Source organism: Acyrthosiphon pisum, chromosome A3 (genome assembly GCF_005508785.2).
Source record: "Acyrthosiphon pisum isolate AL4f chromosome A3, pea_aphid_22Mar2018_4r6ur, whole genome shotgun sequence".
Lineage (NCBI taxonomy): Eukaryota > Metazoa > Arthropoda > Insecta > Hemiptera > Aphididae > Acyrthosiphon > Acyrthosiphon pisum.
This window is the reverse complement of record NC_042496.1, coordinates 27,445,924-27,469,144: the sequence shown is the minus strand read 5'-3', so window position 1 is coordinate 27,469,144 and position 23,221 is coordinate 27,445,924. Positions and strand designations below refer to the sequence as shown.

Here is a 23,221-nt window from a genome sequence, read left to right as displayed (position 1 = left end):
TTTGAATTTTGACAAAATGTATCAAATTTAAAATTTAAAAACTATAATAAAATGTTCAAATTGTATAGCTAAGGTCTAAACATTATAAATGGGTGTAAAGGTGCTAAGGTATAAAAATTCAAAACAAGTTTCCATGTAAATAGGTAAATAAATTACTTTATTCACAATAATATCATAAAATATAATTAGTAATATATCATAGGCTGACTGACCGTTTTCGCTCAGAATTGTTTCTCGTATACCGCAATGATATTATATTATTGAATTTAAATTTAAAAACCATCCATAACAATGACCCACTGGCCACTTGTAACCAATTCTAGAGCAGAGCAACACCTATAGAGCCTCTTTAGGCCATAATAAATGTGGTAATAATCGATGGACCATTATACACCATCGTTTATGGCAGATGTTCTAAATCAGCCAAAAAAAAAAATTAAACTATGATTATCAACTTATATCATATATTATCATATATAGTATATGATCTAAGATTATCAACGTCTACGTGTTCAATAATTTATTTTATTGAAAATATCTAAATATCTATTAAAAATGACCAAAATTTGATCTGTGTGTATCAAAGTGGCGGTAAATAAAATTATTCAATCTGGCAAAAATCTGGTACATTTTGGTTGAAAGAAGAATTGATGTATGTACTTTAATGAATGACAATGACAATGACAATTAAAATATTTTTAAATATGAAGCATACTAAGGGAAGAAATGATATTATATTAATTCATTATTTTGTTGTTGTGTTGCAGGGGTATGGGATATGGGAGCTACAAACCCGAGGTAAACTCTGCAATAATTTTTGTAGTTTTCTCTACATCTCCATTAATAAATCCTGAGAAAGCCTCTGATAAAATATTTATATAAGCTATGGCAGTATGGCCCATGAGTTAGAAACTCAGAAGATGAAAATGATGAAATACAACTGCATAGGCTCCAAGATTAAGTTAATGTTACCACAATACCACAATCTTTGGAAATAATAAAAGACCCCTCTAACTTAGAGGCTCTAAGTTTAAATAACTTTGTAACTATGAAGGTACCTAATGGTACTATAAAGATATTTAAAATATATTATATTTATATTTAGTCATATAACATCGATATAGGTAAGAAATATTATACTGTGACAGTGGAGCGCGTACTCCCTTATAAGCGGGACGTAAGAAAAACCATTACCAGTATTTATAATCAATGGAAAAACGTACGGACGACGATCACGTCACGACAGCCGATACGCCGATGGATGACCTATCACCTAACCGATGTTTTTTGGTGTCTCGACGTCTAGTGCGCGTATTATCTCGATGTTAAATTGGTACTATCAGAGTTTTTAAATAAAATATAATATAATATGTTATTTAAAATCTCTGGGTACTATACTACCTACTATATTAATACCTATGCAGTATGAATACTGGATCAATTTATGCGATAGTCACAGACATATAAAGCAATTTGTTTTATATTATGTCTTTGGTGATAATAATATAGTAGTATAATATGACAATACAATATACATAATATATTAGTTCTATGTCTACCACATCAACTTGTATACTATGTTATTATATTAACATTACGACCATTATCATTTATTAGCTTTTTCGTTTCATAAATTTATATATTCCCGTTGTTACTCAGTACTTACATTAAAACCAAAAGATACTTAAGGAAGGTATGTATCAATATTATGTAATTTAATTTTAATATTGTATAATTATACACCGTATAGTACCTATATCTCAGTATGTGGTTGGTATCTATAGCCTATAGATTATACCTAGCCAATTACCTAGGTAGGTATACTAGCTGTATGCCTATCATTAAGCATAACTGTAGTAGGTATTATAATATTAATACCTAATACAAGTGAACAACCATCATTGCTAAGCCTAACAATAATTTGAAAAAATATTTAAAATTACAATAAATCAATAACTTAAATATTATTTAGTATCGTAAGTACCTATACAATATAATATAGGTTATGTACCTACCTATATAGCTATTAAAATTATTTTTCAATAATAAACAAATTAAATCCCATATAATATAATATGAAAATAATATTAATAATTTAATTCAGTTGTAGTGCATTAGTGCAAATATTTGTCTTAAAATTAATAATTTAAAAAGTATATTAGACAATATCCAAGGAACACGTCCCACGGCCCACAGCTCACGATAATATTAAGTTCCCCACGCCGAGATCCTTCTAGGTGTGGCCATTGTTATTGTGTAGATAGTAGGTAAATTGTACTAGACTAATAATTGTCAATTTAAAATGTACGTGCCTATTTATTAAATTGTTTAAAGTCTGTGTGTCTTTTAAATTTTAATAATTTTATCTTATTATTTTTTTATAATCAAAAAAGTAAAAATAAAACCGAGAAAATCACACTGCTAAATATAAGACTTGAGTAGGTACCTGCTTCTTTATAGAGTAGTTCACTGACCACTATAATATATCATAGATGTGTTAAATTTGAAATTTGAATACAATGATATAATCACAGGTTTATTATTGTTAACGAAAAACGATTATGAGCGGACACGGTATGTGTACCTAAGCCTCTATTAATTTATTCTAAGGATATTTTATAGTTTCTTTATATTAGAATTAGCAATTTAGTTTTCTTTATGTAATGCGGTAAGTTGTATTAATTTTTGTCAAAAACATCGCAAATGGAATACCTTTAGGTAAGTAATAAATAATTATAATAATAATATTATATTATTTCATATTATTATTATAATATTCTATCTTAATTAGTTATATGTACCACATAACGCGGTGTAAACACTAAATAGATTCGCGATATAAATGGCCTAAAATTAATCAAAATATTAAAAAAAAAATTAATTTCACCTATAGAGACAGGAAAATTATAATATACGTAGGGGATTGCAAACGTTTCTATAGTTCTTCTAGTCCCTATACGATAATGTTTTAAACTTAAATAAAATAATCGCTATTTTCGTTAAATATCCAATTTTGTCAAAATTTGAATTTAAAATGTCTATAAAAAAATTGCGCAAGAATGGATATAATGATACATTCATACAACAAATTATGATAACAACACAACTACAAAAAACATGGACGTGATCTTTCCATCACCCACTCCCTCCATACTCAACTGCATTTTCATATATTGTTTAATAAGTTATATTATGATCAATGGTCTCAATATGTTATTATAGTACCTATCTAAAATAATGAAAACATAAACTAAATGTCCAGATCAGTTTTTCTAAAACTGAGTACCTATCATACATTTTATAGATTTTGATTTGTATATATATTATTTTTCCTAATACTTTAACCACGACAGTATATAGTAGGTACCTATATACCAGGAGTTGCCGAACGAGTATACCTCAATTGCGCAAAAATCGTAGGTAAAAATAATTATGGAATTCAAAAAGGTTAAAGATCCATCAATTGTGCATTTGTGCAGGATGATAATGTTATATAATACAATTTGTGAAGTCAGGAAGTATAGGTACCTACCATTAAAAAATATATTTGTATTGATTTTACAATTTAGTTAACTCATTTTTAACATTAATACATGTTTTATATTTAATTAAAATATTTTAGTGAAATATATTAAATATTTTCCTGGCGCGATTAAAGTATAATGTATACCTATTTAATTTGTGATAAGTCTACTGGTGCAAAAGATGTAGGTACATAATATATTTCGGGTCCTTAATCCAGTCATCTAAAAAAATTTGCGCATTTGAGGATCCTGCGGGCCAAAAGACTAAAACACGGATATCGGGTCATAAATTCACTATGCTGCTCGCATTTTAACATTTTTTCTAACATAATAATAGCCAATAGGTAGGTATTATTCCTTTTCCTGCTTTTCATATTACTTTGTATTATATTGTGCGGCTTGCGGCTCTCTTATCGATGGCCACCCCTGGTATATACTGTGACTATAACGAACTAAAAACAATGTATATTACCTATATTATGCAGTTATACTATTAAATATTAATTATAAATTTCTTTTTTTGTTCCTTGTAAAAGTTATCAAGATTGCACGATGGAAGGTGATACATTATTCAATGAAGCTCAAAAACTTGAAAAAAGATTTCTTCAATACAAACAAGTACTTACCTATACATTTAATAAAGTTTAAGTGTAATAGTAGGTTACTCGACAGTCGACACTAGTACAATGTATATAATAGACAATAGTATATACCTATTAGTACTTATATTATGACCGGGGGTGGATCCAGACCAAGATAACGGAGGTGTGAGACGATTTTTAAAGGCCACACATGGTACCTATAGATAAACTTAAAAATATTAATTTTGATATAGGTTTGTCCTTTTTAAAGTATTTATATAGGTACATGCATGCATGATGCGCATGTTACTTTTCACAGTCTCGTACAGGACAATTAAATTATCTATTAAGCAAATCCCTATTTACCCTTGAAGTAATCACGTCAAAAACTAAAGCCTGGGGGGGATCTATGTATCTGCCCCTGATTGTGGCTACTGAGACACTGAGTACTGGCATGTGAGACAAGGGTCAAAAGTGAGCTATTTCGACGCGGTGGCATGTGCCGATGGCGAAGGCTTCATTTCACTCAAGAGCCAATACTGAGAGCGTCTTTCCAGTTCCCGCACGAGCCACACATACCTACTATATTTTTGTATTCTGTAGGAAAATAATATATTTATTAATATAATAATATATTGTAGTCAATTGTATATCTTTGACAAATATGACAAAAATAAATAATAATAGGTAGGTAATGCTGTAACCTTTGGGGTGGGAGGGGAGGGGGGTTTCCGACATATTTTAAAAATATTATGAAAACTGCAGGACACCTATCATTTTTACGTTCAAAATATAAACTCTTGTTCTACTTTTAAAAATTTTGAGGGGGGTCTTTATCCCTAAGCCCCCCAGTTACGGCCTTGTAAGTTGTAATAGGGACATTATATATTATCAACCCTGGTACCAAACAAGGGTCTGAGATTCAGTATCCAGAATTCCAGAGTACCTATGTATCTCACCTTTCAATAATAAAGAGTATGGTATTTCAGTAGGTATTTAAAATGTAGATAAATATTTAACTTTATAAACTACTATTATAAATTTAGTGCAGGAAGAAAGAACAATAAAACTTAATTGCACATTATTTCTATGTTACCTTTTTATTTATTTTTTATTGATGTGTTAACATCTTTACGCGCTCCCCTAAAAAAAAGAATGTGTGTAATGTGTAAAGGTCTAAGGTGAATTGGTAAATTCGATGTCACGAAATATTGTAACGGTCTCACGCGCAACCATCTTAGCTGTCTGGAGGGCGGCCGACCGGCAACTTATATATATGTATATATAAGTATATATACTGCACTCATGCAGTCGTGGCGTATTATATCAAATTATTATTATTATTATTATTATTATGTGTATTAATTTTGATTATATTATTGCTATTAATCATTGTTATTTATCATAAAACTCTTAAATATTATTATTATATACATTTCATAAATTATAACACTTGTTATTCACTTAACCCATAAGTCAATCGACATTTTATTAACAGGCGCTACTCGTCGGACTAACCGCTCATCCAGTAGCAGTTCGTTGGCACAACAATTATAACTATAGCATTTTCTGCGTTTTCTTTCTTTCTAGAACATGGCAAAAACTAGATTAGAAAGGGGAAAGGCATATCGGGAGAATCAACACACAAAAAACTAAGACTAGTCATGTTGGCACATCCAACATTGAGCGTTAGATACACAATCTGACACACACAATTTTTTTAAATTTTATCCATTTTACTACTTTAATTGTTGATTACAATGATAAATAAAAAACTTTAAGTGTTTTGATTGAAAACTAAAATATTGAATTGATCAGGGTTTCAGTGAACAGTGGGCCAAATCTCCATGAACCAGGCAAAATTTGACCCCCCCCCCTCAACAAGAAAAAGAAAAAAATTGATGGTAGCCAGTAGGTACCTATGTAGTATGTGTGTTGTGTGTTTATGGTACATGGGTGGTACTTAATAGCTGATAGAGGTTAATTATCAATATAATTAATAATTATATTGTATGAAAACTTATAACGATTAATGATGGTATGTGTGAAAAAAAATGATTTGCGTCAATAGGTACATTTGAGGTGCTGAGGTGGATGTGTTAAAAAAGTTGATGGTGGTGATCACAATTAAATTATGAATAAATAATAATTATTATAAAGAGAAAATTGACTTCGGCGCCACTGTTCCATAGGGCATAGGGAGTAAGTAAACGTTACTCACCAACTAGCTATAATTTTTGATATATTTATTAGAAAAAGTAAAAAATATATAATTGCATTCATTTATAATATATCTATATTAATCTGATTTGCAAATTAGCCATTCCGTCCATTGCGCAAAAGAAAGTATTTATTGTCTACTGGATGCAGTGGCGCAAATAGGAAAAATGTTTAGGGGGGCTCAAGCCCCAACAAATTTTTTTTTAAATTATAATTTATAGGTACATACATTTAAGAATGGTATACTATTATATTTTGAGGGGGCTTTGAGTGATATAAGGGGGGCCAGGCCCCCCTATTTGCGCCACTAACTGGACGGAAAAAGGTAATTTTCATACACTTCAACTGGCATCAACAAATACACTTTCGGTACAGGAGTGACAAAAAATTAGATTCAGTATTCTGTATTTAACATAATTATTTCGATGATGACGGCTTTATATAAAATAACTAAAAAGTAGTACCTACATAAATAATATTATATCATTTTTACTAAAGAACTTTTGTTTTTATAGTTTTGGGATAATTTAATGCAGCAATCAAATTCACTGGATAAAGAAAAGTTGTTGCTGTGTAATCGATTATCAAAATTGAATTTCGAAATAAACAATTTACAAAAAAACAAAACCCAACTCGACAAACTAAAGTGTAAATTAGAAATGGATGTGGAAGAATTATCTGAGAAAAGTAGTTAGTACAGTATTTTAATTGATATTATTATAACTAACCTACTAAGCCAATACATGCATCATCATGTTTTGTGATTTATGAACATTTATGAATAAGTAATTTTAATTTTTAATAATCATAATATATAATATTTAATCTTGTATTATGCTTATTATTTTAGAACAATATGAATTTTTAAAAACCCATCTTGAAGTTCTAAATCAAGTAAATAGAAATACATTTTTGCTATAAATTATTCTTAGCAATAAATACAAATATTCAGCAAAATGAATAATTAATAATTCGAAAATTAAAAGCTAAATAATTATGGAATAAAGATTGTAATTGTTTTTATTTTTATAGTTTCAGTCTAGTATATAAAATACAATTTTATTGTAATTTGTGTTTAAATTTATCTAACTGAATGACTCATAAGTGCATTAAATTTAGTTTTGTTAGAAATTATTGCTAAGATATACTTAATTTAAACTGCACAGTATATTTTATCACTTAACATTATTTATTTGTCAAATTGATAACTTAAAAAAAAAATGTTTAGCGCAAAGATCAATTGGAAAAATATTCATTAACAAAAGGATTGGAATTTGAAGGTAATATTAATATTTTATGTAATATTGTCAATTAAAAATGTATAAATAATATTATAATGTTTGATGTTTAAGAAAATATGTTACAAGATAAAATAGATAATGTATGGAAGTATTTCAACGATAAGGATTCTAAATTGGATGAAGAAATTAAAGAACTAGAATTGAAATTGGCTAATCGACAGGAGATGGTATCTAAAATGGTGAGAACAATATCACAACAAAGTATTCAGTAATAATAAAAAAAAAATATTATTTTTTTCCTATACTATAGTTTGAGAAAGAGTGTAACCAGTACAAGAAATCTATAGAGAAACTTAACAATGAAAACAGTGTATTAAATAAAAAGTTATGCTTGATTAGTAAGATCAGAGAAGACTCAAACGAATGACCCATAAAATAACTTAAGTATTTTGTTTTAACAAGTGTTAAGCAATAATAATTCTTCTTTATAAATATTGTGCAATTGTACAATAATAAGGATTTTAGATACAACTAAACGTTGTAATTAATTATATTTATTTTTAACTAATCATACTGTTATAAATTAAAAATTAAAATCAAATCTATTAAAGTGTTTCAATTGATTGTAGTTTGTTTTTAATTTTATTTAGTTTAAAAAGATTAAAATGTATTGTACAAACTGTTTCAAGTAAAATTGTATTGTAGATTTATGATAATATTAAATGCTTAATATTTCATTAGATAAATATTTCTATTACGCACTGTCTCGATTAAAAAATATTAATTAAATATTATAAGTTTTACATGAAAAATATTTAATGTTTATTTTTTCCACAAAATTGTTTATTCTATACCAAAAAATTAGCTCGAAACATTTTGTTTGTTCATTAATTTAAAAATTGCGTATTTCATTTTTATTACAATGATTTACTATCATTATATTTTAACTTAATTAGCATCTGTTGTCTGCACAAACTACCATAAATAGATTAAGATACATCTTTAGTTACATTTAGATACATCTTCGGATGGCACTATCGCTATATATTTTTAATACTGTAATATAACACTTCTTACAAGTTCTGCAAATATTTTATAACAACAATTTATTTACTAGGACAACTTGAAGACTGGGGTAACCTAATCATAAAGTTATTTAATATTCATTATTAAATAATTTTATTATATAAAATATTCATATTACAAATTTAACAGTATCACAATACATATGCCGGGTTGCATAAGCAATTACTAAATATTTAATGAATCAATAGTGACTGAGCTAAAGGTCACTTAAAAATAATTTTCAAATGATTGTCATGATTGGTTCATTACGTTTGGTTAGCCAAATAAAATATTTTTAACGCAATCCGGCCTTACATTTATAAAAATATAATATATAGAGTACATAAAATTATAAAAATCTTTAAATATTAGTTTCAGAAAATATTTTTCTCAATGACTGAATTATTAATATTAATTCATTTTTTAGATAATTCAAAAATCAAAATACAAAAATAATTATCGTGATAAATAAAGAGAATAATATTTTAGTAATATTCACTAATAATAATAGATTTATTATAAGGTTGTGGATGTAACAGCACTCACTCCGTGTACAAGAACAGTAGGTGGTAGGTTATTGGTCAAATCAGTAAGTGAGTTCAAATAACTTACATTTTGTAAATCTGATCCTTGTAATTCTTTGGGCATTGGCAAATAAACAAAACATATAGCAGTTTCAGCGCACTGATTTCTAATCAGTTTATTCACCCTTCAATACATAAAAACATCATAATATTTAGGTATGTAAATCATAACATTGTAGACAAATAAAAAATGAAAGTAATTTTATTATTACCTTGAAATATATGTATTTTTATCACTGTCTAAAGTTGTCAGATCAATCTGTGACCATTCTTGTACCTGAAAAACCATACATTTATAGTTGAAACTGTAATATTTTGTCCTTAACAGTATGCACTTACTTCATGAATTGTAGCTTTAATGCGTAGTTTAGATAATAGCTGTTTTAGCTGCACTCTTTGACTTTGAATATCAATAGTGTTGAGTAAGTGAACTCTCAAAGTGTGTTTTTTATACACAGCAATCATTTTAATAATGCATGATAACTGTAGCATAAACAAGCTGCTAGTGTCATACGCATCATTCATCGATGGACCAAAGAAGTTAACAGGCCAAACATCAATATACTTGTACTTAATGTTTCTGAATAAATAAACTTATTGTATACAAGAAAATTTAATTATAAAATGAATCATATAACTAATAATCATACTTGACAATATCAGTCTTATTGTATAAATCAAAATGTCGACAAATGCATATATTTTTGTGCATTTGAAATATATCACAGATCATTGATACAAATTCTGATGTAGATAAATGTTTTTCTTCGTTGGGTAATCTCAAAGGGAATTTTTCGTCATTAGTTGTTATTCCTTGGAATAAAGAAGTTTTATAAACAGAATCTAATCTATAACATACATACAGTTTACACAATTTATCCAGTCTTAAAGTTTTTAATTAACTAACCTTGTAAAATAGTCAAGTGGTACTTTATTGTCGTAAAATCCCATTACAACAGTATTTGGCTTCATCGCTCCTATACCAGATAACCTTATAAGATGATGTAGTCCTTCTCGTACACTATTGGCCACAGTCAGTTCAACAAACGCTTTTACCTAGATTAATTTCATTGACTCATAATGTTAATACGATTGAGTCAAAAACAGTAGACAATAGCTATTTTTAATGTACTTTACTTTAACATGATCAACAAGAGTCAGCCAGGAAGAGATGGTCTTATCTGTATAATCTAAATTTGTTTCTGCCTTGTCAACTTTGACGTGTCCCAACACAAATAAACCACTTTTTTTCAGATCATTAATAAATGTTATAGTTGGACAAGATGAACGAGGATTAGCAACCATTAGCAGCATTTGAGGTCTCCAGAATTTGATATGATTTTTTCTCGAATCTAACAAAAGCAGATACTTGCGGACCTTGATGACAAATTATAACACAGTTTAATACATTTTTATGTTTAAGAGGATGACACACTCGCATGTGTTTTCTCCATCTTACAAACTAACATCATAGCAAATTTTACAATAATCCATTTTACTCTGTTATTATTAAAATTAAAGTAAATTGACCCACACAACATTTAAAAGTAAGATTATTTGTCTAGGGTATCTTAGAGGATCTTATTGATATTATTATTTTTAAGTAAGCTATGATCATTTTAAAATGCACAAAAAATGTACAGTTTAAAAAGGTCATAACTACCTTAATAATAAGTCTCAGAGATATCCTAGATAATAATCTTACCTTTAATACGTTGACTTCCTCGTGATAGCTGGCAGTCATAAATTTATCGATACGCCAAGAATATTTTTTAGAGTCATTCCAAATGTATATATAGGTACTATAATAATTGAAAAAAAAACATTTAAAAATTCAAATAAAAATAATGCTTATTACATTTAACTATGCCACCGGGTTTTATACCATAATAATTTACGGTCACAGGCGATCATGTGGTGTGATAGATATGACTAACTAAGAACGCCGTCGGTCACAATTAATTGTATATAAATTGAGGATTACAGATGACCGCTGGCAATCACATGGAAGTCAATGTGTTACATTTTATAACAGGTAAATTCTCTCTAATTTTAAAATGTACAGAGTAAAATGTATTGGTGGAAATAAAATTTGCCATGTACTACGTTTGTAAGATGGTGACAATACATGCGGGTGTGGTGTCTTCCTAACAACTAAGAAAAAAGTAATCATACCTGGTGGAATATAAGAGCTTGAGATATTGATCCCCATTCAGAAGCTTCACATGGAGAGAAAAAGTGCAATAAGAGTATAAGTAATAAACACAATCCAAAACTAGTAGAGGCATAAAATGGATTTATTACAAACATCATTATCACACTCCCCATTAGCCCAAAGGAACAGGTCCATGCAGAAAAATACTTGAAAGATGGCCTAATTATCAAATTGAGATTAATTAGAAAATATCAATTTATTTATCATTATATATTATATTAATTTAAGTATACAGGTTGTAACAGGAAGGATTGACAGATGAAATGACTTTTGTTGTAATCAATAAATTTAGTATTATTATTTTTTTTATTTATAAATCATGATCACGTTTAATATAAAAAAATATTATTTTTATTTTTGAATAACTACTAAAATTTAAAAAGCAGGTAAGTTGATGTCGCTCTGCTTTACAGTAGGTTACAAGTGGGTCATTGTATAATGGGTTTTATTAGACTTGAATTCAATGATAAAATATCATTGTATAAGAAAAATGATTCTGAGCGGAGACGGTTTATCAGCCTGGATATTTTATATTGTTATTATTTATTTTATCATGTAAGTTGAATTAATATTATAATGTTATAATTTTTTATTCGTTTCTATGGTGATAAACAAAGCGTTAGAAATTAAAATCCAATTTTTAGCGTTTTTTCGTAATTTTTCGGTGGTTTTTCCCGTGGCATTAAATAACTATTGAGAAAATCGGAAAATGACCTGTTAAAGTACAATCTTGATCCAATTTGCTAAAAGATAAGGTACTATATGTTGAAATCGAAGAACTCCTTCTGGTAGAAATTTTGAATACAGGATATAAAAAGAAAAATAAATAAATAAACACCATTGTAAAACCAATAGCTTCCTCGCTCCGCTCAGAATCTAAAATTTGATGAATATTTTTTTGGAAAAATTCAAAATACCTAGCAAATTTGTAAATTTGATTATAAGAAAAATTTAAAAGGTCAAATCATTTATCTAAGTCAAGTTGCTTATTTTTTAAAATTTTTTAAAATATCAATATTCTTTTGAGTAAATTAATTTAAAATGTAGTAACTTTTTTCAAAATATTATTTTTTGGAAATTTCTGTATGAAATTTTGAGTATATTTCTCAAATTATTTATTAACCACATAATTTTCACATTACTTTTTGTCATATGTTTAAGAAGCATAATTTTTTTTTTTCAGGTCTTTCTGTTACTCTGTATAATGGAAATTGAATAACAAAAATAAATAATAATAAATACCTAAAATTAGGGGCTGATGTGAGATCCAAACCAAGACAAGTCAAATTTAGTGCTACATAAGCAAGTAAAAATAGAATCGAATTCAGCTGAGCAATTAAGTTAAGAGATCCAATGAATAAAATCATTTGTACTAATAACCACGAAAATAAAACTGCGGCTATAGGATTTGAACGCCACACTCCATAATTAACAAATTGCAACAATCTACCTGAAAATGGTTTGTTTTGAACAATTAAGTAAAAAATTTAATACTCCCATTCATCAGTTGCATATATTCAATACCAATATTATGTAAGATCATACAATTTTGAACTCTACTTAAAAGAATAAGAAATAACACTGACACTATTGTTATTTAGTTAATTTAATTTGTATTTATTTTCTTTTGTTCTATAATAAAAGTCATAATTAATATTTAACTGTCTAGTTGTATTATGTATAAGTTACCTAATAAATTACATCTTTGAGTCAGTTTACAAAATATTTATGTTAACTTAAATATAATTTACAGGTCAATATTAGAATTTTAAAAACTAAATATGAGAGTAATGCAATGAGTCTTATAAGTTAGGTATTTTAATGAATGTAACATGTAAAAATGAATAAAACAATGAAAATCAAGATAAAAACTTATTGAATATTTTAAAATGAAAAGTTTAAAACCCTAATTATGATATAGTAATGATTTTTTTTTGCAATCATACCTTATTAAAAACTTGATTAATAATTATTTATTATACTTTTTCTTTACTTTATTATTATTTATTTAAATTTTGTAATAATATAGTATTTTAGATAATAATTTATAAAGTTTAGCTTTGTTAGAAAAAAAATATTCTTCGTATATTTCTATCTATGATCTTATTTCTTATTTTATTTCTATACTCTATACTACCTAAGCTAATATTTCTGTTATGACAGTTAAGTTATTTTGTTTTTTATAATGAACCTTTTCATGTCTGGAGAGAACATGATGAAAAATATTTATTCATTAAGTGCCTATTTAAATTACTTAATAAACATATTATGTATAAAGTATTTAAATAAGCTTTAATAATAGGTTTATAACTTATAAAAATAAAACAACTCTCACCATAAATGCAATCTTTTGCTAATGCTTCAAGCACTCTGCTAGATCCAATCAAACAGCTAAGACTCGCTGAAAATGTGGCAGTCAATATACCAATAGAAGTAAATGGAGGCCAAATATTAATGGGCATTAGGAATACATAGTTTTCTTGAAGTAAATCTCGTGAACATGTAGCAGCAACAAGAATAGACAAACCGATGTATGATATGAATGTAAACAGTACACCACCTAATGTTCCTCGAGGTATACTATAAGATGGGTTTTTCAAATTTCCTAAAAAATAAACATATTTAAGAATTGTTGTAAATACTTTTATTAAACAATAAAAAATATTTTCTTTTTACCAGACATATTGGCTCCGGCTAAAATTCCAGTCACACCGCAGAAAAGTACACCAAACACTGTTGAAAAGGTTACAGCAATATTGTTTGATGTATAATCATTACCAAACCTTGGGCCTAAGTTTTCAGAAAAAGTAGTTAAACTAAAACCCGTGTAGTTTAATAATACCGTGGTGTTAGTTTGATTTACAAAAGTATTTGCTGCAGGCACTTCAATCTAAAATCAATGGTCAATGAATTTTTATTTTGTATGTATTTCAATAGCATTTTTTTTTTTACTTGAAATGGAGATTTCAAAAAAAAACTTATGACTGATGATAGTAAGCATATCACAACTATTGCAAATATGATCACAGTAGTTTTTGCAAATAATGTTGCACCGATTAAACAGATAAGTAAATTCAGCAAGTTTAAAGATGATGTATAAGTAAACCTCCACCAATGGCCATCATTTAATATATAACTATCTTTTGGCATTAAATAACCTAAAAACAATTACATATTATAGTATATTTATATTATAAACAAAGTAATAAATTGTAATAAAAGTTTTCTACTGTGATTAGTATATACTATATAGGTTATATACAACCTATTTATAATATATAAAAATCAGATAATATAATCAAATTATAAGTGTATTTGTTATCCAGCCAATAAAATTTGCAAAATTAAAGAAGTTTACATATTTATATAAAAAATTAACATACCAGATTCTCCAAAATTATCAATCAGTCCTTCTACACATCCTGTAAGGCAGAGAGCACTGCTAACAATATTTGCTAAAAAAAACAATGTTCCTATTGATCCTCCAAGTTCTGGTCCTAATGTTCTACTTATCATAACTGTTTATGCTGTTCTAAGGAAATAATATTCATAATATATGAGAAAGTAAATTATCAAGTAAAACAGTTTTATCACGTAAAATAAATAATGAATAAGCCACGAAAATAAAGACCAAAGGATACAATAAGCACCACCTCCTTCAACAGCACCATTGGTTGATATAGCACAGACAGACATGACAGTGAAAACAATAATAGTGTAAGCAATGGCAAATTGAAATAGTGTCTCAATGAGGCCAGCATTTCCAACAACAAATCCTAAACAACACAAACAAGCAAACAAATTATAACAGCTGTCAATATTCCAGTGTTTTATTAAAATATATATAAATAAATTCATAGGTGTGAATTTTTAATAGCATACCCACTCTCAGAAACAACATGGCACTGAACATGGACAAACAGACAGGTGCAAATACTCCAGCAAACGATCCCAGCGTACGGCCACTGGTTGCCTCCCCAATATTGCCAAACTCAACGTAGCCATCCTTAGATGTTTCTTCCGAGCCAGCATTCGAGTTTCCAAACATACGGGTAAAATAGTCGAACATTTGACGGCGGCGATTCATTAACGGTATTTTTTCACCGATATTACCGGCAAATGACACGCCAATCGACTGAGGACTTTCAGAATTCATTGGACGATGATCTTGGTTTTTCTTTTTTTGACTCACAATCAACCTACCAAACCATCGTTATAATTCTGATGGCGTTTAGCGCCTATGAAATCAGGCAAAAAACAATAAACAGTTGATTGTGGAAAAGGTAGTCATAAAAAAAAAAAAAGAATTTTCATAAAAAATAAATGGGTTACGATTTTATCAAAATATAACCAAATATTTATTATTTACCAAGCCAAATGATAATTACGTAAGCGTGAAAGTACGTCGGTCAAACGTTTGATTAGAAGCACCAACAAACGCGGTATATTGAGACAACTGCACTGAACGTGTTGATAGGGGCATAGGGCCCTCCCGTTTAAAGACCTCTTCAGCACTGAATGATTATAATTTAATAAAATATTAATTGTATTCTTATTTGAAAAGTTCAAAAGTGAAGAGTAAAGTCGACTGGGCTTCAAATTACGCACGACTAATGAATAAATCTATTTAGTCATAGATTTACGACTACAACTACAGACTGCCGATAACACTGTTTTTTGATAAGACGATAACTATACACAGATTTCTACAGACATATAATAATGGAATATATTATCTATTATATGTCTATGTGTTCCCCGTTACAGATCCACCCCCCGCCGGCCTGATAATTGATGAGCTTTCAATCGCCAATATAGAAATCAAGGTGTATCAATACACCTTGATAGAAATATATAGAAATCTGTGTAACAGAATAATAAATCGCGCCTTTGGTAATGCAACGCTGCAATTCTTGATAGAAATACAGTAAGCTACAATACAAAATCTTTAAAAATCGCTTTATTTCAAACCACGATTAAAGATAGTATGGTTGCCCAACAAATATAGAAAAGTGTCTACCAAAATGAATCTCTGTAATCGGTATAAAGTTAAATTGAACAGCTGGAGACTTAGGCACTAGCGCTTATATGTCTTAGTGGCTATCACGGAACTATAATTTACATTTGAAAGGTAATTGCATTTAGAGTCACTACAACAATGAACAAATAAGAGCTAAAGCGTAAGTATCCAGCTGTGTAGTAGTCCGTGCACGGAACAGATGTGATAATATCAATTTTATTTTGAATTTTGATATCACCAATGAGAATTTGAGAATAGAAGAAATTAACTGAAAATTACTTTTTAAATTTGCTGTAACTAGTGTAACTTTCAATTTTACGTTGGACGTTGGTGAAGGTTTGTTATTAATATTGCCTACTGAAAAATCAACAATGGTCCAAATTTGTTGTGTGTGCTACAATACCAGAAATAATAATAATAATGTTTCTTTTCATTCGTTAGTATGCCTATATTATATAATATACTCTACCTAACTACATATTTATTTTGAACATAATAAGTAATTAAATTATATTAATTTTAGATTTCCAAAAGATATATCTAAAAGAACCATTTGGCTTAATGCACTTAATTTAACATCAATATCAAATTGGAAGAAAGTTTGTAGCGCACATTTTAGTGCTAGTGATTTTATATTTAGCAACAATCGTAATATTCTCCGATCAACTGCAGTACCAACAAGGTTAGGACCCTTGGAAAATTAAAATATTAAAAATTTACTAATAATATATTTTTACTTTTTAGTAATTGTAAATTATTGGAGGAACATAGTTATGCTGATAATGTATCAATACGTAGTCAGTGTTTAATGATTTCTGATGTTTATGACACTTCACCATCTACTTCTAAGACAAAAAGGTTCTTTTTTAACAGCCATTTAATTACCAATATCTAATATAAAATTTTAATTCCAGTTATGAAAATGTAAACACTGAAACTTCCCAGCCATCTCTGTTTAATTTCTGGATAAATGGAGAAGTGATAACTCTACCAAAAAAAACAAGAAGAATTTGGAGTTCCAGTCGAATAGAGGATATAAGTGATGAAGTTAGTAGCGCAAATTTTAGCGCTAATGATTTTATATTTAGCAAAAATCGTAATATTCTCCAATCAACTGCAGTACCCACAAGGTTAGGACCCTTGGAAAATTAAAATATTAAAAATTGACTAATAATATATTTTTACTTTTTAGTAATTATAAATTATTGGAAGAACATAGTTATGCTAATATTGCATCAATAAGTAATCCGTGTTTAATGATTCCTGATGTGTCACCATCTACTTCTGGGACAAAAAGGTTTATTTTTAACAGCTATTTAATTACCTATATCTAATATAACATTTAAATTCCAGTTATGAAAAGGTAAATGTTGTTGAAACTTCCCAGCCATCTCTGTTTAATCTCTCCACAGACGTAGAAGTGATAACTCCACCAAAAAAAACAAGAAGGATTTGGAGATCCAGTCGAATAGGGGATTTACGTGATGAAGATTTTTCATCTCCCAAAAGAAGAAAAAATAGTCTTTGTTTAGTAAGAAATACTGTTAAAAATATTCGTCGAAAAAATAAAGTATTGAGTCAAAGAAACCAACGTCTCAAAAAAAAAATATCTTCGCTGTTGGATATAATAAAGGAATTAAAAAATAAATTGCTAATTTCTGAGCATGCTGCTATAAATTTGGAGGTATATTATAATATATAACAAATATAATTCTTTAGTGTATGATATATATTCTGGCCCACGAGAGCATATGCAAAAACGCACCCGTAATTGTGCATTAGCATGTTGCCGAATAGTGGGAATGGCATCATGGTGGGAGAAAACAGACATCACGTTTTACTATATCAATGCGCGGTTTACATATGGACTCTCGTGGGCCGGAGTATAAATGTCTTAAGAGGATGTTTATGTACATATGTATGTTACCCATGCATTTATTGTCTCCGCATTACACACGTAAGACATAACAAATTTTCGTTCACTAGTTTCAATAGCGTGCTGTTAGTTTTGATATTAGAATGATTTAACCTATCATCAATTTTTTAAATTATAACATTATCTGTGTTTAAGCGTTGGCTTCTATTCAATATTTCAATTTCCAAGCGAGATATGAGCATTTTTAATCTTTGATATTTCACATACCCATATCTTGCTTGGAAATAAAAACTTCGAAAAATTGGCAACGCTTAAGCATTGATAATGTTCTTACCTACAAGTTTATATTAGCTGATTGGTCAATTCACTATAGTATCAAAACTAACAACAGAATATTGAAACTAGTGAACGACAATTTGCTATGTCGTGCGTGTGTAAGACGGAGACAACAAATGTATGAGTAGTGTCCTCTTAAGTCAAAAATTTACCTTTTTGGCTAATAGTATATAATCAGAAATTTTTATATTTTTTTGGTACAGATCACAAAAGTAAGAACTAAATCTCACAAAAGAAAGAAGGTTTGAGAGGGGCCACAACATTGATGTATAAACTTATTGTTTTTCACAATGAAAAAAATGAAAATCAGATAAGCTGGTTGATGATAAATTTGAAGGGTGAAAGCAAACTGCAGAAGTCTGCAAAATAATCAATAACGCATTTCATATTTTGAATAGTTGAAAGTTATATTCAAAAAAACCATACAATAATGCAATTAATAATGATCATTTAGAAAAATACCAACTTTTTACTAAGGAATTTCAAAAATATATTAATGATCTGAAATTTGAAGATGAAACAAATGTTATTGATTCTAACCGCAAAACAGGTTTCAAATGTGCTCTAGACTTATTCAAATTGTTAATTTCAAAAAATCATATGACATTTTTCATAACATTAGTCAGTATCATTTAGAAACTTTATAGTGCATCACGTAGTAAAGGAGGATATAACGACAATCCAACATGTCACCAATTTCAGGCAGTGTTCAAGCGATTATTGGTGCACAATAGTATAGTGGGTTCAGATGTGAATGGCAACTGTTCAATCCTAGATAATACAAACATAGAAGCTGCGAGTAATAACAAATATATTGAAAATGAAAAAGAATTAAATTAAAATTTTACATGGAAAACTGAAAGGCTTCACTCTATCATGATTATTTTGAAAATGTACACCACTTGATCCTTTACGTTGAAGATATGTGTGTGTGTATCGTTGGATTTGTTATAATGAAAGCAAGTAAAAAAATATAATTTATATCTTGTAAATCCCATTTAATGGTGATAACTCAAAGCAGTAAATTATCAAACGTTAAAGATAGAGGTACTTCAATAAAACCGAGTATTAATGTACAGACAATTTACGTAGACACTGAAAAAGTTTTCAGATAATATAATTATGCTATAATCAATATTCAATATAACAAAGACTAAATCTTTCGTTTTAAATAAAGTTAAGATTAACCTGCGCATAGTAAATTTTCAATATTTAACAATATGACTTGTGTGAATTATGATGTTCACTCATTATTTGATAAAACTCATCAATTTAAAAGCCATCGAGACCAATTAATCTATCTCCTTTTCGATACCTATTACAAATTACGGATTTTTCATGCAGTGAGGAAATAAAATGGAAAAATATCTTTAAGAACCAAGCCGACAAAAATGATTCATTTTAGATAAGTAATGAAAAATTAATTTTTAGCTTATTAAAATTAAAAATAAGAATATTATTAAGCTGTTTGTAATATTAATATTTCCTATTAAAATTTAAAAATTAAGATAATAGAGATAATAATATTATTATTTATTAAGCTGGTTGTACCTTGTTCTGTGCTTGCACATTGTCTTATTTCATTTTTACATAATATGATGAACGTGTAGTATTATTGTTCATAATTCCTAATTAATTTATTTTTTTTTTATTTCTTTAACACATGCAGTAATAATTAGTCATTATCTTATTATATTACCATGATTATAATTCAACGATATAATATCATTGTATACGAAAAACAATTCCGAGCGAAGACGGTCAATCAGCCTATAATATACTACTAAGTACTAACTATATTTGATGATATTGTAATATATATATAGTATATACTTTATGATATATCATTATTTTATTAGATTATATTTACATTTAAGAAAATAAATTAAATAGTACAATTACCATCAGCTGTATAAATACAAATTATCAATACATTATCCTAAAATTATAACAATACACACACATGAAAGAGTAATGCTGCAATCTACAATTCGATTACGGTCAAAGGTGGCATCTCACACCATCATCTAAAAAAACGCATACAACACACAAACGGGGCTCAGTCACTCACTCAATCTCATTTAACTAAATTGTACATTTTTATTTGTGTTCTTTTAAAAGTAAAAAATAAACTAATTGTAATTGTGTCAAATCTAACTTACTACATTAGCATTCATATTTTGTCAATTAATTAATTAATTTGTATTACAAATGATTTGGTACTCATTGAAAAATTATTATGTTTTTATTAATTATTACAAGTATAAATTTCATAAATATTTAATACATGTTTTATATCTTTTCATATTTTACATAATAATATAATGTTTAATGATTAAACACAATAAAGGATGAAGATAATTTACTGAAATATTAATATCAATTTTATAATAATATTTATTTCCTAAAAGATATAAAAGAGTTATCATTAGCAGCAGTTAAGAAACGGGAATGTTCTTCATTCACTTCAGATACCATTGAACTTAAATTTTCTGCATTGTGTTCTATGTACTGTAATGCTGTCATATGACAGTTCAATATTCGACAAATAGTATCCAACTGAAACCAAAGTTAAATCAGTCATTATACAAATATATTTTTATTATAATTGTTTTATTAATATAATTTCGATTATAGGTACTTACATCATCATCAGAATCTTTTTTCGAGTTGGCTTTATTTAAATTGTTTACTATTTCTTTTATATCCCCTGACATTTGTTTTACTTGGTTATCGATTTCTTGAGCCGCTTTATATCTATGTAAAATTTGATTTGATTAAAAATAACTAAAAAATAATAATAATACCAATAACTGTCAATAACGTACATTGGTTCTCTTTCATTGTTCAAGCTACTCAATACTTCAGCAGATTGTAATTCTTGTTCTAGTGGAACTAAACAATCTTCAAGTTCTTTTTGTTGGGATAACAAGAAGTCAAGTTCATTTTCAATATCTACTTGTTCTTTTTCTTTTTGCTCCAGAATATCATACAGTTTTACCAACTAAAAGTTACGATAAATTAATATTTTCAATTATTTATTATTTATTAATATATGAATTACTTTAGCAGATTGATTTGTCAACATATTATCCCAAACTGTTATTTCATTTGCTTGATTAAGAAATTGTTTTTCTTGATTTTCTAAGCTGACAGTCCAGTTGTTAATTAAATCAATAAGCTGTTGGAAATTAGTCGGTTGAACTGCACTGGATTGACTATCTGATCTGTTACAGAAATGTATTATTTTATTATTATTGTAATTGAAATATTGAATTTTATACATACTGAGATGTAACAGGTGGAGCTTGGGTAGTAATTACTGCAGTAGTTTGGATTGTAGTAGCTTGGGCTGTGGTTGTTCCAGAAGAGCTCAATGAAAATCCAGTAGCGCTTGTTGTGCCTAACGAGAAACCAGTAGGAGCTGCTGGAGATGTACCTAAAGAGAAACCTGTTGAAGATTTAGTTGTGGCCAGTGAGAACCCAGTAGATGCTTGAGTTGTGGTCAATGAGAAACCAGTAGATGCTTGTGTGGTGCCCATTGAGAAACCAGTAGATACTTGAGTGGTACCAGCTAATGAGAAACTGGTAGAAACTGCTGGAGTTGTACCCAAAGAGAAAGCAGTTGATGCTTGAACTGTACCCAATGAGAAAGCATTTGATACTTGAGTTGTGGCCAATGGTAAGGCAGCAGATGCTTGAGTTGTAACTAAGGAGAAACCAGTAGGTGCTTGGGTGGTACTAGCTAATGAGAATCCAGTAGAAACAGTTGGAGTTGCACCCAAAGAGAAAGCCGTTGATGTTTGATTTGAGCCCAATGAAAAAACATTAGATGCTTGAGTTGTACCTAACGAGAATCCAGTAGATGCTGGAGTTGTTCCCAATGTGAAGCCAGTAGATGGTTGGTTTGTAACACCCAACGAGAAACCAGTTGACGCTTGTGTGGTACTACTTAATGAAAAACCAGTTGTTGCTTGTGTGGTATTAGCCAATGAAAAACCAGTAGGAGCTGGTTGGGTATTGCTTCCTAAGGAGAAACCAGCTGGAGCTTGAGTTGATCCCCCTAAATAATTAAATAATTAAAGTTATGCCCAATGAAAAATCTATAGAAGCTTGAAAAGTAGGTATTGCTGATAAAGATATGATGCTGAAGTTTTAATTTATCTACCAATATTTATAATTATTTTTTTCATATAGCTTGACTAATAAATCAACTTCAATCACAATATTACAGTGTACACTACACATAAAATAAAACTTTAGTACCAACAAATTATACTTAACTAGCAATGTCTGTTTCGTAACCATAATCTATAAGTTATTAAGCTCCCGTTGTAAACAGAATACAGCCATTGGTGGCTTAGAGGAGTATACAGAGCGATTTAGCTCACCATTAATTTATATATATATATAGTGAATTTATTAAAATTCTGATTTTTAAGTATACTTACTAAAGGGTATGTGATACCCGCATGTGTTGTCTTCATATTACATACCAAATTTTACGCTCATCAAAACACGTGTAGCTCCTTTAATTTAAAAATTAAAGTGAATTGACC

General features: G+C 28.5%; 4 protein-coding genes across 5 annotated transcripts in view; 2 read left to right on the top strand and 2 right to left on the bottom strand.

Moving 5' to 3' along the window:
• The first annotated feature begins 1,561 nt into the window (after nt 1-1,561).
• LOC100570963 lies at nt 1,562-8,173 on the top strand. The gene is made up of 7 exons (XM_029491616.1): nt 1,562-1,693; nt 4,061-4,142; nt 6,841-7,015; nt 7,176-7,219; nt 7,554-7,605; nt 7,678-7,805; nt 7,877-8,173. Exons 2-7 carry the CDS (start codon nt 4,077-4,079, stop codon nt 7,991-7,993), a joined length of 582 nt encoding a protein of 193 aa, XP_029347476.1. The 5' UTR covers nt 1,562-1,693; nt 4,061-4,076; the 3' UTR covers nt 7,994-8,173.
• A 555-nt stretch (nt 8,174-8,728) lies between these two features.
• Nucleotides 8,729-16,078, bottom strand: LOC100161515 (solute carrier family 12 member 9). 2 transcript variants are annotated; one of them, XM_003246470.4, is made up of 15 exons: nt 15,800-16,078; nt 15,313-15,668; nt 15,072-15,206; nt 14,814-14,948; nt 14,383-14,588; nt 14,107-14,320; nt 13,766-14,035; nt 12,673-12,880; nt 11,391-11,589; nt 10,353-10,592; nt 10,123-10,271; nt 9,866-10,063; nt 9,555-9,795; nt 9,428-9,492; nt 8,729-9,340 (listed from the first exon to the last, which is right to left on the bottom strand). In XM_003246470.4, exons 2-15 carry the CDS (start codon nt 15,584-15,586, stop codon nt 9,148-9,150), a joined length of 2,727 nt encoding a protein of 908 aa, XP_003246518.1. In that variant the 5' UTR covers nt 15,587-15,668; nt 15,800-16,078; the 3' UTR covers nt 8,729-9,147. The 2 variants fall into 2 exon arrangements, with proteins under 2 accessions (XP_003246518.1, XP_001947022.2); XM_001946987.5 differs by having other exon boundaries at nt 15,819-16,078.
• Nucleotides 16,079-16,246: 168 nt separating this feature from the next.
• Nucleotides 16,247-21,039, top strand: LOC100571054. The gene is made up of 7 exons (XM_029491544.1): nt 16,247-16,886; nt 16,974-17,132; nt 17,195-17,308; nt 17,365-17,580; nt 17,643-17,747; nt 17,804-18,134; nt 18,866-21,039. Exons 1-7 carry the CDS (start codon nt 16,822-16,824, stop codon nt 18,908-18,910), a joined length of 1,035 nt encoding a protein of 344 aa, XP_029347404.1. The 5' UTR covers nt 16,247-16,821; the 3' UTR covers nt 18,911-21,039.
• The window catches only part of LOC100163571 (nuclear pore glycoprotein p62), a 3,713-nt gene continuing 1,290 nt past the window's right edge, over nt 20,799-23,221 (bottom strand). The window contains exons 2-6 of the mRNA XM_001946860.3: nt 21,951-22,725; nt 21,727-21,889; nt 21,491-21,666; nt 21,308-21,419; nt 20,799-21,221 (exon numbers count right to left, since the gene is read on the bottom strand). Of these exons, the coding sequence (XP_001946895.2) occupies nt 21,060-21,221; nt 21,308-21,419; nt 21,491-21,666; nt 21,727-21,889; nt 21,951-22,725 (1,388 nt within the window). The 3' untranslated portion in view covers nt 20,799-21,059. The remainder of the gene's footprint in view (nt 21,222-21,307; nt 21,420-21,490; nt 21,667-21,726; nt 21,890-21,950; nt 22,726-23,221) is intronic.